Source organism: Sus scrofa, chromosome 14 (assembly GCF_054392235.1).
Source record: "Sus scrofa isolate SSC_HxYL_T2T_F1_AM1 chromosome 14, Sscrofa_HxYL_maternal_Yorkshire_Landrace_v2.0, whole genome shotgun sequence".
Taxonomy (NCBI): domain Eukaryota; kingdom Metazoa; phylum Chordata; class Mammalia; order Artiodactyla; family Suidae; genus Sus; species Sus scrofa.
The window spans coordinates 56420763-56437602 of record NC_139396.1 but is presented as its reverse complement, the minus strand read 5'-3'; the positions used below and the strand labels follow the sequence as shown (position 1 = coordinate 56437602).

The following is a 16840-nucleotide window of genomic DNA, read 5'->3' as shown; positions in this document are numbered from 1 at the left end:
CCTTTCTGAGCTAATAAGTCTGTTTCACGAAGTCCAGGAATTTGGGAGTTCTCTGCTTCCTTTTCAGACTCTTACCTCTTATAACTCTTAGCCCTGATTCCCACTCTCCCCTCTTCCCAAGGAGTGCCCCATATCCCCTCCTACATTTATCCCTGCCCTCCCTGGGATGACTGTCACCTTCCCTCTGCTGGGAGTCAACTCCTATTCACCCCTCAAGGCCCACTTCACATGCTGCCTCTCCTGGGGTTAAATAAGGGCATGCTTGTAAAATGCCTAGTAAATAGTCGGCACTAACCAAACACGAGCTATGTTTGTCTTTATTTACAAGTAAGGACATTGACGCCCAGAGAGATTAGGTCACTTGTCAGGGTCACATCACCAGTGAGAAGTGGGGGAAGCTTGGAAATCAGTGAGAATCACTAAGAGCAGGGCTCATGGGGAGGGGGAGCCATTCGATGGGGCCTCCCACTCTGGAAGAACCTCCAATTTCAATGTCAAATATTCCCCTTAAATGAGGCGGAGGTGGTAAATATATTTATCTGCCATTTGGTAACTTTGACGCATCATTTTTTCATTTAAGTAACTACACTGGGAGTCCACGGGTAGAGGTGGACGGATTCTGGCCTGACTTCTGAGGAGCTTTGACTCCTTGGCCAGTATTTTTTATTTTATTTCATTTTTTGCTTTTTAGGTCCACACCTGCAGCATATGGAGGATCCCAGGCTAGGGGTGAAATCACAGCTGTAGCTGCTGGCTTATAGCACAGCCACAGCAACACCAGATCCGAGATGCGTCTGCAAACTACACCACAGCTCAAGACAACGCCGGATCCTTAACCCACTGACCGAGGCTGGGGATCGAACCTGCATCCTCGTTGATCCTAGTCAGATTCTTTCCATGAAGGGAACTCCTGGCCAGTAGTCTTGGGTCTCGGTCCTGCCCAGCTGCCCAAGGAGCCTCATTTTAGATCAGGATTTCTCAGCCTGGAACTATTGATATTTGAGGTCAGATAACTCTTTGTGGTGGAGGCTGTCCTGGGCATTGTAGGATGTTTGGCAGCATCCCTGGTTTCTCCCCACTAGGTACCAGCAACACCCCCAGCACCCCTGCCACCAGGTGTGACAACAAAAAGTGTCTCCTGACATTGCCCAATGTCCCCATGGGGAGGGGGAGATATACTCCTCCCTCTTGAGAAGCTGGGGCTGAGGACCCCAATCTCATGCCTCCCAGTTCATCCCATCCTTGCTCTATGCTCACCCAAGGGTCTATGAGGACTGATTTAGACGCTGTCCCTTGTTCCCAGACGGGATTGAGGAACCTGCCTTCACTAGGTGGCTGCCACACCCTCTCAGTGTCCTCGTCCTCTGACAAGGCCATCCTGCAGTGGACTTGGCATTCTGGCAGTGGTCCTCAAACTTCAGGGTGCATCAGCATTGGCTGGCTTGTTAGAACTCCTCTGAGCCCACCCGCTGGAGAGTCTGAAATAGTGGGTCTAGGTGGAAAGCCTGGGATCTGCATTGTCAGTAGCACACCCCACATCAGCCAGCCCTGAAGACTCATTTCTCTGGGAGGGCTCTAGGCTGGACTCTTGTAGTGAGCAGCAAGGTCCCCTCCTGGTTAGAAATGTCATCCTCGCCCCAGCTCTTCTGCTCCCCCCTTACAGTCCCCCTGTAAGACCAGGTGTGATGCTTCATCTCCAACCCGGTAAACATTCTCTGTGCTTTTTGGCAAGGACTAAACTAAAGCCCTTTTTTTCCACTTCACTAGCTGGACCATCATACTTGAGCCGGGAGTCAGTCTAGCAGCTCCAAACCTCTGAGGACCTTGGCCAGATCCTTCCAACTGAGGTTTCCTGGAAGCCAGGCCCCCTCATCTCTCACACAGGGGGAACAGGGGCTCTGGACCTGACTCCACAGGGAGTTTGCATGTGTATGGGTGCTGACTAGTCGCTATCCCTGAGCACCCAGGAAGGGGAGCAGGTGGGCGCCGCCTGCTCCAGCCCAATCAGGCGAGGAGGCCGCCGAGGAGCAGCTGGTCCTGGCAGGAAGCCCTGCCTGCGTCTCGGCAGACACCACACTTTCTCCCAACCCCTTCTCGTCCTCCACACTCCAGTGGCCTTTGGTTTCTGCCTCTACCTGGTTGCAGAGCTGAGTTAAAGCAGGGAGACGTGGGGGCTGTGGAAGCCAGTGTGGGGTCTCTGTGCAGCTTTCTCGCTAGGTTTCATTGTGCTGGAGTGGGGGAAGTTCTCGAGAAAGAAAAAGGTATGCTCTTAAGAGTAGGAATTCTTTTTTCATATTAGGGCCACACCTTCGGCATATGGAAATTCCCAGGCTAGGGGTTGAATCGGAGCTGCTGCTGCCAGCCTACACCACAGCCACAGCAATGCTGGGTCCCCAACCCATTGAGTGAGACCAGGGGTGCACAGATCAGGACTGGTCCAGGTGTAGCTTCACAGGGGGTGGACCGGTCAGGTGTTTGGCCTGGGGTGAGCATGGCCACTGCTGATCTTTAGGAGGTACCTGAATGGTTTTTCCTGGAAGGAATCTTAGGGCTCTTCTTGTGCACATACCATTTTTACCGATGGGGGAACTAAGGCCCAGAGAAGTCAAGGGGCTTTCCTAAAATATATAGCTGATGAGTGGCAAAGTGGGGGAGGGGATCTAGGAGCAAGGCCATTGAACTTGAGACCTGATAGTGATGGTGATGGGGACAGCTATCGGCCAGTCCAGGGCCTGGCCATAGTGCTGCTCGATGGGGCTTGGTGGATGAATGTGGGAGGCTGAATAACAGCCTCCAAAGACATCCAGTCCTAATCCCTGGAATCTACTTATGCATCCAGTCCTAATCCCTGGAACCCACATCCAGTCCTAATCCCTGGAACCCACAACAGCCTCCAAAGACATCCAGTCCTAATCCCTGGAACCCACATACATGGAAAAATCGACTTTGCAAGTGTGCTTCAAATAAGGGTCTTGAAAATGGGGAGATTTTCCTGGGTTATCTGGTTGGGCCCTAAATGTTATCATAGCTGCCTTTCTAAGAAGGAAGCAGAGGGAGCTCTGACCACAGAAGAGGAAGGCCATGTGACCACGGAAGCCAAAGGGTGTGCTGCTAGCTTTGAAGAAGGAAGATGGGGCCACAAACCAAGGATGGTGAGGGCTGCAGCTCTAGAAGCTGGGAAAGGCGAGGAAACAGATTCTCTTTTAGAGCCTGCCGACTCCAGACCTCCAGAGTGTCAGGGAATAAACATGTGCCACCTTAAGGCACCAAGTGCGTGGTCATGTGTTACAGTAGCCATAGGGACAGCGGCTGCTATGATGAGTGGGTGGGGCAGGGGCAGGTGTAGCATGGTGGCGGGATGGTTGATGACCCCTGCCCATGCGTCTGACCTCACTGCCCACCACTCTCCTAGTCCCCACACAAGCTCCACAGCTTTCCTTTCAGTTCCTTGAACATCAACCTCACTCCTGCCTCAGGGCCTTTGCTCCTGCTGTACCCTTACCAGATTTCACATGGTTCACACTTTCTGGCCTTGCCGTAAATGTCTCCTCTTCAGGAAGGCTTCCCCAAATTTCCCATCTAAAATGCTACCCAATCTCAAGCCACTTTTCTTCACCATGTTATTTCCTTCATAGCAGGTATTACTATCTAAAATGATTGTGTGTCTCTGTTTATTACTCTTTTCTTGTCTGTGCTATGACTCTACCATGGGCCGTCAGTGGATCCTCAGCTCTGAGGACAGTATCTGAGCAGACTAGCTGCTCCATAAATATCACCAGATGGTGACAAGCCCTCTGGTTACATGCACTTTGCAGTTGGGGTGAGGTGGGGCTTATTTCCATAGCTCTTCTTCAGAATGAGGGGCTGGGTGCCCACCGGACAAGGTGGCAGGGACATGGATGGGAAGAGGACAGGTGCAGGAGTAATAACTGTTCTCAACAGGACCTCTGTCCCCCGATCCTGGAGAAGCCACTCAGTCTCGGATGGTCAGGGTGAGAATGAAAAGTTGCTCTGAGATTCAGCGTGATGGCAGAGTTACTGAGTCAATCCTGTAGTGAAACATGCCACTGGAGTGATTCAAAGCTATGAGGCACATCAAGGGCAGCCCAGGAACGGATTTGTAAGGCAGACAGTCTTGGAAAGAATGCTGTCAGGGGCTGTCTGGGGTCAGGTCTCCAGGGACCTGTCTTTAGTGGCCTTGGTTTCTCCTTCGGACTGAGAAAATATTCTGATGTCCTCAGAGATTTGATGACTAGTGGTCAATGGCACTGTGGCCAGGAGTGCCATCTGCAAAGTTAAAGGAGGGGTCAAGAGCACGGGTTTAGGGTCAAGTTCTGGCTTTCCACTTGCTGGCTGTGTGACCTGGCACAAGTGACAGTACCTCTCTGAGCCTCAGTTGCCTTATCAGGAAAATGGGATGAGAGGAGGAGGAAGTGAATTCCTTGATGTAAAGACCGTAGTCTGGGGCCAGGCCCACCTGACATGCTTAGCAGAGGCTGACTAGCATTTTCGATGACAAGACTTGTCATAGAAGGATGTTCCCTCCTCAGATTAAGCTGATTCTCTAGGGTTGTAGTTGACTTTCACTCCTCCAGCCACAGTCTCTTGTCTGGTATCTCTTTAACTCTAGACGTTTACTGTGAAATTTCTAGGTAGAACCAGGACAGAAGCCTGTGGCTGGTGCTGTGTGACCCTGGACAAATTGCTTCACCTCTCTGAGCTTTAGTTCTTTCTTCTGTAAATGGGGGCTAAAACCACAGGTCCTGCTTAGGGAGCTGAATTCACACAAGCTCTGAAGAAGTGACTGTTGGGAAGGTACTCTTGTAAGTAACCAAGCGCCCTGCAAGTGGATAAGTTATCAGAGCACAAGGCGAGCTGACCGGCTAGTCCAGATGGATGCTGGACCGGGGACCTTGGCCTCTTTAGAACCCTCCTTCAGGGCAGCAAGCTGAGCAACCTGGATATCCTCTGACATGCAGCATTTTAAAGAGACCGCTCCCAAGTACAGAAGGTCCCGGACTTCACTGCCTCCCTTCCTGACACGCCCTCCACTGCTGCCACCACCTGCCAGGGCCACCTCTCCCCCTGGGATGAAAGTCCCCATCACTTCTCCCTTCAAATAAGGGCCAGCACCCCAAACAACAGGACTAGGGGTGCCCCAGGACAGAAATGGAGCAGGGAAATAAGTGCACATCCAAGATGAAAGAAGGATGGAAGGAAGAAAATGAGGTCAGGAGAACAGAAGAGTCAAGGTCGCTGCTGAGAACCAGTGATGTCCCGGTCTCTGCTTGGAGCCAGGAGCCAGGGATGCTGAGTGTGACCCAGATGTGAGGCTCTGGGCTTGGCAGGGGGCTGGCCTCACTGTCATCCAGCATCCACGATGCCAGTCCGACCTCACTCCAAAAAGCAGCCTGGATGGAGAGGGTCCTAGAAGCTCAAGTAGTTTCCAGGCAGCCATATGCTCCAAGGGGCTTGAGTCCTCTCAGGCCAGTGGCCCTGAGATGGGCCCTGAAGAACATGCTACCTCTGGGCTTCAGATCCCTGACTTGGGACATCAATTCCTAAGAGACATTTATTTCAGCCACTAGCAGACAGCTTGGCAACCTGTCGGGGGCAGGGGGCTTTTGTGGTTGTTATGAAGATGATGAGCGCCCCTTGCATCACTGTGGGAGGGAGGCAGCATCGAGGGTGAGAGACATCCTACAAGACCCGGGACAAACCCACTCAAGGAAGCAGGGTCCTGACTGCTGTGCAAACATTGGGACATTCATGTAGATTAAACAAAAAGAGAACATGCGTGCATTTCTCAGCCAAGATCTCAATTTAGGCTTATATATAAATTTGGTTTTAAATTACGCTGAACTTTCCATGCAGGCAACTACTGGGTAAATCAAAGAGAGGACACTGTTTTATCAGGAATCCTTCACCCTTTTGGAAAACCGCATCACCAAGGCGACGCTGCAGGTGGCATTTGAGTTGCCAGCACAGCACACCTGTGTCAGTCTGCATTCGACGCCATCATGTTTGCAGCAATTCTATCTTTAGGTGCAAACATCTGACATTCCACTGGAGCCAGGCCTGTGCACTCATATGTTAAACTATAGGCTCTTTTATTGTAAATTAGGTTTATGCTTTTCCTCCTTCGTTTTATAGTTAGGGAATTAATATTGATTTAAAAAGCGTAAAGTGTGGGTTGGTTGTAGGATCCATGAGCAAGCTTCTGGTTAGTGAAGGGGGCATCACAAATATTTGTTAAAAAATAGAGAGGGGTTGGAGTTCTCGTCATGGCTCAGTGGTTAACAAATCTGACTAGGAACCATGAGGTTGTGGGTTCGATCCCTGCCCTTGCTCAGTGGGTTGAGGATCTGGCGTTGCCGTGAGCTGTGGTGTAGGTTGCAGACGCGGCTCAGATCCCGCGTTGCTGTGGCTCTGGCGTAGGCCAGTGGCTACAGCTCTGATTGGACCCCTAGCCTGGGAACCTCCATATGCTGCGGGAGCGGCCCTAGAAAAGGCAAAAAGACACACACACACACACACAAGATAGAGGGGTGGGGGCTTTGTGTGCAGCCATTGGGCAGGGGGCACATGTGCCTGCACTCAGTGTTACTCATCTTTAGAACAATTCGTCTTGGTGGGTTTCATGGAGGTGTGTGTTCACCTGGGGTCACTTTCTCCCAAACTGTACCTCTACCAAAGCAGGTTTTTCTGTTGCCTTTTTTTTTTTTTTTTTTTTAAGGACACCTTTGGCATGTAGAAGTTCCCAGGCTAGCGGTTGAATTGGGGCTGCAGCTGTTGGCCACAGCCACAGCAACAAGGGGTCCAAGCCGTGTCTGTGACCTACACCACAGCTCATGGCAATGCTGCATCCTTAACCCACTGAGTGAGGCCAGGGATCAAACCCATATTCTCATGGATACTAGTTGGGTTTGTTACTGCTGAGCCACAATGGAAACTCCTTTTCTGCTGCTTTTGGTCAAATAATCATACTGCCTGTAAGGTTGATGCCAGGGTCCCAGGAGGGAGGACCCTGAGGTTGAGGGCAGCTGAGAGCTCAGGTGTAACCCCCCGAGTTGGGAACATAGGTCTGTGTGAGCAGGACCCCACGGCAAACTGGCCAGTCCTTCCCTCATTCTCAGGGACACGAAGGCTGCTCTCCCGAGGTGGTATGGCTGGCTACCCAGGTAGCTCCCGTTAAAGGTCTTTACACTGGGCCATCTCACCCCCTCCTGGTTCTGAGGATGAGTAACACTGAATGCAGGCTCGTGTGCCCCCTGCCCAATGGCTGCACGCAAAGCCCCCACCCCTCCTGGTGTCCTGTGCCTACCTCTATGTCCTGGACTGTCAGTTCCTGGGATGGACAGGCCAGATTCCCATGACGGGAGGGACGTCACCCTTACATGGAGATTCAGACTCTGGGGACTGGGGTGGGACTGACACAGAGCCCCCAGGTTTCTGAGGCTCACACCCCATGCCCACTCAAGAATCAGAACCAAGCGTGTGGGACAGGAAATCTGGGGTGCAGCTACCAGGCAAGGTGAGATGGCCCCAGCTGGTGTCTCGCTGTCCCTCCTGGGAAAGGTGGTGGCGAGGGTGAGGGAGGCACAGATAGGATTGGGAGGGGGAGCCCAGGAGCCCCCAAGGACAGGCATTTCCATTGCCTCCAGGAAAACAAGACCAGCTACTGGTTCTGAATTCTGAATTCTACAGCTGCCTCAAGATCAGAGTGAACCACAGGGGGCTGGTGGCTGCCTAGAAGCTACCTCAAGGCTAACATGCCATTTCCACTGGGTGTGTCACTGTAGGGACCCTTAGGAAGTGGCGAGGGCCAGGTTCTAGCCTGGGGTGGGGAGGGGCTTCTGTGCCAGCTGTGGGAAAGTCAGGCGCCGGGCCTCCCATCACCAGAAGAACCTCTAAGACCTGGCTCTGGAAATGGACATCAGGTTTCAGGGGCCCCCAAATATCTGCCCCACCAAGAAGGTCACACTGTTCCCTGTGTACTGGGGCCAGGACTCGCTATCTTCTGGGGAGACAGGACCAAAGGTGTGGGGGAGATCCCAAGGTGCCTGCAGGGAATTTATAGAAGAGAGGAGTGGGTGGGAGGGCAGGGGCTGGACAGGCCACAGGGGATCGTGGTCTCCTCTCTGCCTGGTCTTCCGACAGCACCCCCACCTTCCTACTCAGGGTGGTGATGGCATTGGCTCAGTTTCTGCCCAGGTATAAGATGTTAGAAAAGCCCCAGGATGCAGGGGTGGCCTGTCATAGACTGAGGGGCCCGCTGATGGGCACTTCAGGGGCTGCCCCACCAGGAAGGAAGACTGGATTCCATGCAGTTTCCTCAGCATGTCTGGCACCTCAGGACCACCTGCCATTCCCTCTGCCTGGGATGACCCTCCCCTGGAAGCTGCGAGGTTCCCCCTCACCTCCTCTGGGTCTTCCAATGTCGCTTTCTCAGGAGGCCCACCAGCGTCCTGTCTGAAATGTCACCCTCCCCAATACTTCTTAACCCCTTCCCTGCTCTATTTATCCACTTAGCATGGATGACTAACGCTCTGCATGCTTTACATCTTGTTGATTCTTTGTCTTCCCTACTGCACTGTAAGCTTCTCAAGGTCAGGGGGTTTATCTAATTCATTTAATCCCAAGGTCAGAGGACTTGTCTATTCATCGCTCTTCTCCGGGTGCCCAGAATACACAGTAGGTCCTCCATGAACATTTGTTAAGTGAATAGATTCAGGGGCCTGGGGAGCTACTTTCATTCAGGCCCCCAAGGGGCTTCCTGGTGACCTCTAAATGCTCTTGGAACATTCAGGGGTCCTTGAGGAGGGGTTGGGAAATCTTGGCCTGGATTTCTAGGGGCCCCCAGATCTGAGCCTCCCTCTGTGGGTAAGAAGGGTGTGCCTAGGAACATTGCAGGCTGTACAGTCCGTGCTAGACTTTAGATGGGCGTACAAAAAGGCAGAGAGAGACTTTCCTTCTCTCTCACACATCTCCTGATTATTCTCCAACCACCTGCCCTAGCTACTGATTCCTCCCCAAAGAAGGAGCTAGACTCGCCCCCTGTGTTGCTAGGTCTCTTTCTTCAGAGAATTAGAAAATGTCATCCTGACACATGTGGAGGGGCTGGTACCCGGTTCTTCAAGTGCTAGCCTTGGCTCCCACATAATTCGAGCAAACCCAGTGTTTTGGGGAGTTAGGGCCAATTCTCTACTTTACCTCCATTTCCTCTGTTTCAAAGCTTCCTTGCCCTGGACTGGCCATAACCAGGAAAGCTAGTTTGAGTTGAGGGTTGCCCAGAACTAAGCTCTTTCTCTCTCTCTCCCTAGAGCCTCTGCATCCATCCATGCCCAGGTCTGCTTTGCCCATGTGCTTCACATCACCAGTAACCTCCAGAAAGGCCCCTCCTCTCTGAGCCTCAGTCTTCACACTGTGAAGTAAGGATTGCAAAAATCTCCACTGTGTGGGGTTGCTGGAAGACGTGACCTCAGCTACCATGATTATGAGCTCTGGGTTTCATGGGCAAGAGATATGTGCTAGCCATTATGCTCATTCCACTCTTGCAAGGGTCATTTTCAGGGAAAGAGGCAAGAGTGGCTGAGCGGGTGTACCTGTACAGATGTTGGAGACACGCAGGTTGGCTTCTGGGCTGTGAGACTCAATTGCAATGCATGCTTGCATACAACACACATACACACACCTGTGGGGCTTACCTGTCCACCTGTATTTCCACGTCCTTTGTCTCCGCCTTGGCAGGTTCCCCTCGGTTGATCCCTTTGCTCCCACTGCTGAGAAGATTCAGCACGGGCTCTATCTCTTTGAGCAGTTTATTGTTCTCCCCGCTGCCCTGGAGGGTGACCGCAGCACTTTTCTTGGCAGGGTCCTGGCTTGGGGGCCTGGGAGCCAAGCCATTGGTGTGGGAGAGGGAGCCAGCTTCCTGCCCATGGTCTGGTATGTGCTGTGGCCCATTGCCAGGACCTGTGGCCCCATCCACCACCACGGTCTGCTCTTTGCCTGCTGCTGATTGGTGGGACAAATCAACTGCTGCGGTGGGGGGAGCCAGGGGCCGTGTCACCCGGATGGTCTTGGGGGTCCCATCCCCGGTGAAGGTGGTCTCCAGGTGCGTGGTGAAGCCCTCAGGGCCCCTCAGAATAAGGACCACATGGGTCTCGGAGGCGATACCTCTGAGCACCTCCAGGGCGCTGTCATAGCTCAGGTCCACCAAGGGCTGGCCGTTGACCGCAAGAATGATGTCCCCAGCCTGGATGAGGCCACTCTGCTCTGCGGCACCCCCTCGAATCAAGTCGGAGATGATCACGGGCGGCTTGCTCACCCTTTCCTTCACCAGGAATCCCAGGCCCCCCACTTTGCGCTTGAAGAGGCGGACAGAAATGACATTGGGCTGGATCTGCTGAACGCTGAACATGTGGTTCTCCATAGTGTCTGGTGTCCAAGGGTCTGAAGACCTTTGGATACGTCAAGCGGAGACAATTTCACCAGGAGAAGCCAGGCTTCAGGCTGTGCTGAGAGAAGGAGCCAGGGGCTGGGGCGGCAGGGAGTCTGGAGAGGGAGCTGCTCCAGGTCTTGGTTGTCTCTGCCTTTGACGTCAATGCAGCATCACGCGCTCATTGCTGTTGGGCTGTTGGTGGCATGATTTCCTGCGACTGCCTCCTTTCTTGTTCTCTAAGGAAATGATGGTTGGTCAGACAGACGTCAGGGCAAGTGGGGGGTGAGGGGGATCGTGTCCCAAAGCAACAGGTCAGGCGGACCGGGGAGGAGAAAGCGTCTGGTGGATGTGTCTAGAAGTGATGCATGCTAGTGGGGACTATCCCCTAGGTGTCGCCAGACCGTTAGATGCAGAGCCAATCGGGGCTTTCTGAGCTGCAGAGAAGGAACATGGGAGGGGAGGAAAAGCATTACGCAAGAGAGATGGACGTGGGTGCCCAACACCACCTTCACCACTAAGATGGCAAACGCAGCCGACTGAGACGTCTAGCCATAAGATGCTCTGGGGTGTTGAAGCCAACAAAGACACAAAATCCTTCTTCTGCAAGGGGAATACCTTCCCAGGTAGCTGCATACTGCCTGGTGTCATCTCCATGATCAAAGCCCTGTGAAAGCGGGGCTCCTCAGGGAAACCACTGGCAGTCAGTCCCAGAAATCAATGGTGAGAACCATTAAGACCTGTCACCTCTTTCCCATCTCAAGAAGTCACCATTCCAACCCGCCCCACAGCCTTTGGCTCTCTGCATTTTGCAACATTTCCCATCCTTATGTTAGGAGCTCGGCCAACAAAGACCTTTGGGCTCTCCATTCTGGCCACTCCCAAAGCCCCCACAAGAAACCCACCAGAAGAGAATGATGCCACTTTCTGTGGAACCACTGATGAAGGATGTCAACCGGCCTCTATGACCATTTTTGTAATTATTGACTAATTCCAGGTTCAAAAGGACATATGTGGCCATGTTCCAAACCATTGTAAACCAAAATTGGTATCATAAATTCTTGGAAGACATCTTCAGCCTCCGAGCAGAGAGACATTAGGAAGCGGGTGTCCCCCTGGGTTAGATAAACACACAGCAGGTACTCAACGAATATTTGTTCAATGACTACAAACGACTATAAGAAGCCCAAAAGGCTAAACATAGTGGGCATTTATTGAGCATGTACATTCCTTTTTTTTGTTGTTTAAAAGTTTTACTTAATTGAAACATAGTTGATTTACCATGATGTGTGAGCATGTACATTCTTTTTTTTTTTTTTTTTTTTTGCTTTATAGGGCCTCACCCACGGCATATGGAGGTTCCCAGGCTAGGGGTCTAATTGGAGCTACAGCTGTCAGCCTTCATCAGAGCCACAGCAACATGGGATTTGAGCTGCATCTGCGACCTAAACCACAGCTTACAGCAATGTCAGATCCTTAACCCACTGAGCAAGGCCAGAGATTGAACCCATAACCTCATGTTTCCTAGTCAGACTCGTTCCGCTGTACCACAACAGGAACTCCAGCATGTACATTCTTAATGTGTATTTTTTTTCTCTTTTGACCTTCACAGTCACCCTTGACTTGCCCAAGGTCAAGGAGGATGGTGGTGAAGGGAGGATTTGAATTCAATTCTGCTCCACTCTTAAGCCTGAGCTTTTACATTTATGCTCTAGTTTTTGAAACTTTATAATCTGGTTATTTTCGCAACTTCCACCAGCAACCCCAGGCTTGGAGAAATGGCTAGGGTACCAAAGACAGACAAGGAGGCCGTCTGGAGATGCTGCGGCCCCAGTGAGACATGGCCACCTGTGGCTTGTACACAGTGGGCAGTCATGGAAGCGTGTCTTATGTACCTGGATGGGGCACGTGATCTGTGGGTTGTGAGCAGAGTTGGGGGTGGGTGGGGCAGCAGAGAATCCCTCCCTTTCCTCTCCTATCCCCCTGCTTCCTCTCCACCCTGGCACCCCTTGCTGCCAGCATCCTCCTTAGCATCAGGAGGGAGCCCCCATCTGCCACTACCAACAAAGTGACGACCCTCTGTTTCCCTTTCAGCAGCTTCCTTGGGTCACCCCAGGGCAGAGGTGGCTGATAAACTCCTGCTGCCTCTGAGAGCATGAGGTGGGCGTAGACCACCCCCTGAGAAGGAGGCACTACCTCCTGGACCCCCCCTCAGAGGGAAGTGGTGATTAGCAAGTTCAGCCTCTCTCTGCAGCCTGCCTTACGTAAGCCTGCCAGCCCCTCTGTGTGGGTGAGGGAGTCATGAATACCCGGACCCAGCCCGGGCTGTCTTCTCCATCTGGCATCACTGGTATGTGTGTGTGTGTTTCTCTCTGTGTATTCATGCATCGCCCTCGTGCTGTGTCATTTCTCTGCTGTGTGTGTGAGCGTGTGTGGCCCGTGTCCTGACAGGCTGAGGGCTTTCAGCATCTTGCTCCTGGGGTTCTGGTGTGCAGAGAAAAATCACCCAGAACCACTATGTCCTTCCTCACTGGGGACAATTGGTCCACCCCCACCACTCCTGCTTCCTTCACTCTCCCTGAGTCCTACTTCTTCCCGGTACCAAACCCAGGGTATTCTTTGTTTAGTTGATGGCAGAGACAGCTGGGACCTCCAGATCTTTCCTGGGCATCCACGTTTGGCACTAGGCTTCGTTCTTTAATTAAAGAAGGGACTTGACAGTGAGCTCCTGGGGAGGTGGGGTCTCCCAGCTCTCTTCTTCTCCACGCTGGCTTGGGCCAGAGCTCACCAAAGGCTAGGGCTGGGACTTGGCTTAAGAAAAAAGAAACATAGCAACACCCATCCCTCCCAGGCCACGCCCAGCCTTTCTCTCTCTCTCTCCCTCTCTTGATTTCTAAGTCAGAGGGGGCTTTTGGCCGGTGCTTGGGAAACTGAAATACCATTTCTCAGACGTAGGACCTCGAAAGATAACTTGATCTTTGAAAGGAAAGGGAAGAAGCTGGGCTTAGGAGAGACAGTGGTATTCAGTGCCTGCTGAGAGGGGTCTGTGAGGGTGGGGTGGGTCGGGGAGAGCAAGTGCTCCCTCTAAACCAGTGGATTCTGAATCTTTACCAGGTTAATCCTAACCCTAAGAACAGTCCCTCAATACTATCCCTTTCTCCCTTCCCCAAACACATCTTCATCTGCTGCCGTATTTTCATTGGCATCCTGACCAGGATCCACATCCCCAAAGGATGCACTAAGCTGCTAGAGGAAGACCTACGTGTCCTGCCTGGAGAATGTCCAGTATTCAGAAGCTTCCTCAATCCTGGGCCTCCCGGGACAGCTGACCACCCTCTGCCACAGGGAAGATTTTAAAGACCCTTTTCTGGCTCTATCTGTGTGTTTCTGGGTGAGTTCTTTCTTTTCTCAGAGTCTCAGTTTCCTTATCTGTAAAATGGGCTCATGCAGTAATGGCTCCCTCCCTGCGTAACTGGGAGGAGTAAATAAAATAGTGCAAGGGTTTTGGCCACAACCTGGAGCGAGTGCTCAGAAGAAATGGCTTCCTGTGATTGTTATATAATATGTAATGAGGTGGGCTTCCTGGCTTTGAATCCAGCGCACTTTCTACTCCGCCAGAGCCTCTCCAAAGGTAACGTCACGTGCCATCTAGCAGGGGTCCTATGCTTGAAATCACACAGAGGAATCTCACGCCAGTCCTGGCACAAGGCACTGAACTCAGGGAGACGGGGGTGGGGTATCCTGCCAACCCAGCCTCCGCCCTACTGAGCCGGGTTTTTCAACACATCACAAGCCTGTGAATGCCAGAGCACGCACCATGGAAACCGTACTTGGACCCAGGCCTCTTTGGAGTAGTTCAGTGGTTTGGGGTGTATTTATTTCATTTACCTTTACTGTGAGGAAATTCGCAGCTGACTTTCGGGGATGCCTGCCAGGGAAAAGGAGGGAGCCAAAATAGGGCAGTGTCTGCTATGGTCGTCTCTCTCAATGTGACCTTGGGCACGCCCCTCCCCCGCCCCCCAGCCTGGGTCCACGTCTGCATCTGGCGGGATGGTAACAATAGCAGTTTCTAGTGACTGAGCGTGTGCTGTGTGCTAAGCCTGGCACTGAGCCCTCTGCCTGGGTGTCTTACTTCATCCCGACAGGGACTGTAGGAAGTGTCGTTTTAATGCCTGTCTTACAGGAGGACAAGGTGACTGAGGTTCAGGGAAATAAACTGAGAGGGAAGCCCTGGCTCTAAGCAAGGGGGTCCTGGGCACTCAGCAGTTAATCCTCGTCCTAGATGATGCCTAATCCCATGAGATGATGCCCACCCCTGCAAAGAACATCCTCACCTGCTGCCGTAACTGCCATCCTCATCCTGAGCCAGGGAAGGTTGGATTGTCCCATGTTACAGGTGTGGAAATTAAGCTGCCATAGGGAGACCCACTTGTCCTGGCTTGCCCATGGCTTTCCACTTGTCCTGGCTTGCCCATCCACCGAAAGTCTGTGGATGTTAGGATGAAGAGGAGCCATTAAAAGCCCAAAGGTTGTGCAGCTCCTCCATTCAAAAATTAGGAAACCCAGGCCTGGAGAAGCAAGGGGGGCTCATTCAGTAGGGATTAGTCACAGTTGGGGTGTCTACAGCTATTTGCCCAATAGGGCAGCCACTAGCTGCAGGTGGCCACTGAACCCCTGAATTGTGACTGACTCCATTGAGGTGTGATGTAAGAGTGAAATCCACAGGGGTCTCAAAGACCAGGAGGAAAAAAAGAATGTTAAATATTCCAATAATTTCCTGATAGTGACTACATATCAAAAGGATAATGTTTTGTGTATACTGGATTAAGCAAAATTATGACAAAAATGAATTTCACCCGCTGCTTTTAATGCTTGGCAATGCAACTACTATCTGTTAACCACACATGTGCTTACATTGCATCATCATTGTGCAGTGGAGGTCCTGAGTCTGACCCTCCTGGCTCTGGGACCAGACCTACTCCCTGTATCCCAGTGTCCCTGAGATCCCCCTGAGCAGCTACTGATAACTTAGCTGGGCAGAAGATACTTTTGCTTTCTTTGTTTCTTTTTTCTTTTTCGGGCCGTATCTGTGGCATATGGAAGATCCCAGGCTAGGGGTTGAATTGGAGCTGGAGCTGCCAGCCTATACCACAACCACAGCAATGTGAGATCTCAGCTGCATCTGAGACCTATACCACAGCTTGCAGCAATGCTCAATCCTTAAACTTCTGAGTGAGGCCAGGGATTGAACCTGCATCCTCATGGATACTAGTTGGGTTCTTAACCTGCTGAGCCACAATGGGAACTCCTGACCTCTGCTTCCAAAAGGGGCCAGAGAAATGACATAGAGGTTGAGCAAACATCTTGCCACTTTTTGAGGTTGACCACTGGGAATAGTAAGTGTGATGGGGGTAGGAGTGGGAGAGAGAGAACCCACCTAGAACCATGCGAAAGAGAAGTCATAGTAGGGTGTCACGTAGGCTAATCATCCAGGATCCAACATCTTGCTGTTCTAATGTCATTTGAAATCTAACCCATCTGCAATGAATGCTTCATTTAAAATATGAGGCATGTCTCCATTCACAGGTAGGAAGTGAGCTCCAAGATATATCATTAGGTAGAAAAAGGAAGGTGCAAATGCATACATTCTGCACATGTTAAGTGCGGAGAATATTCTGGAAGGAATGGGTATCACTGGTTGCATCTTAGGAGGAATATCAGAAGTCAATAGTAGGAGGGAGACAGATTTTGCATGGGGTATTTTTTCTTCCCTATTTGAATGTCATTTAAATTATTATTTTTTAATCATGTGTATTTGCACTTAAAAGTGTATTACCACTAAATATGAAAGAAAACAGCACCCAGCCTGTGAACTCTGGGCTGTTTTCAGTTCGAACACCCACAAAATCTCTAATGGAGCCAACCTTATTTCCCATCTCCCTCCAACCTCATTTAAAAACAAATCCCAAGTCCTCCACATCTTAAAAGAACAGCAAAATATCACCCCCACAATACAAACAGAAGACTAAAACCTTAACCCAACTGTGCATTAAAAACAAACAAACAAACAAACAAACAAACAAACAAACAAAAAAACACATGCAAAACAACCAACTTCTTTATATCTCCTGAACTGCTAATTTGCAGTCTGTCCCTACGGAGAACACCACCCAGGAGTCAAACTGATGGGCTTTCTCCCGCACCAGCAAGTCATATGCACAAATTCACCGACCTCTGTAAGCCAGGGGGTAAGCTGGCCTTCTGTGTCCTGGTGATTCCCCCAGATCGAATGCCCACACCTCAGAGGCAGGAATGAGCATTATTTAGAGTTAGGAGTGTGAGGACGAAGGATTGTTCAGAGCTGGACGGTACTTCCTGAGGTAAGGCTTTGGGAAACACACA

At 51.4% G+C, this 16840-nt stretch overlaps 1 protein-coding gene across 17 annotated transcripts in view; it reads right to left on the bottom strand.

The window, feature by feature from the left end:
* Nucleotides 1–16840, bottom strand: part of NOS1 (nitric oxide synthase 1) — a 188654-nt gene that overhangs the window by 89116 nt on the left and 82698 nt on the right. For 15 of the 17 annotated variants that reach the window (XR_014826158.1, XR_014826157.1, XM_021072695.2 and 12 more), the window contains one exon: nucleotides 9708–10875. Coding sequence is in view for 15 of the 17 variants with exons in the window: in XM_021072695.2 (XP_020928354.2) it covers nucleotides 9708–10432 (725 nt within the window). In the remaining 2 variants the exon portion in view is untranslated. The remainder of the gene's footprint in view (nucleotides 1–9707; nucleotides 10876–16840) is intronic. The other 2 variants (XM_084994188.1, XM_021072700.2) reach the window with 1 other exon arrangement.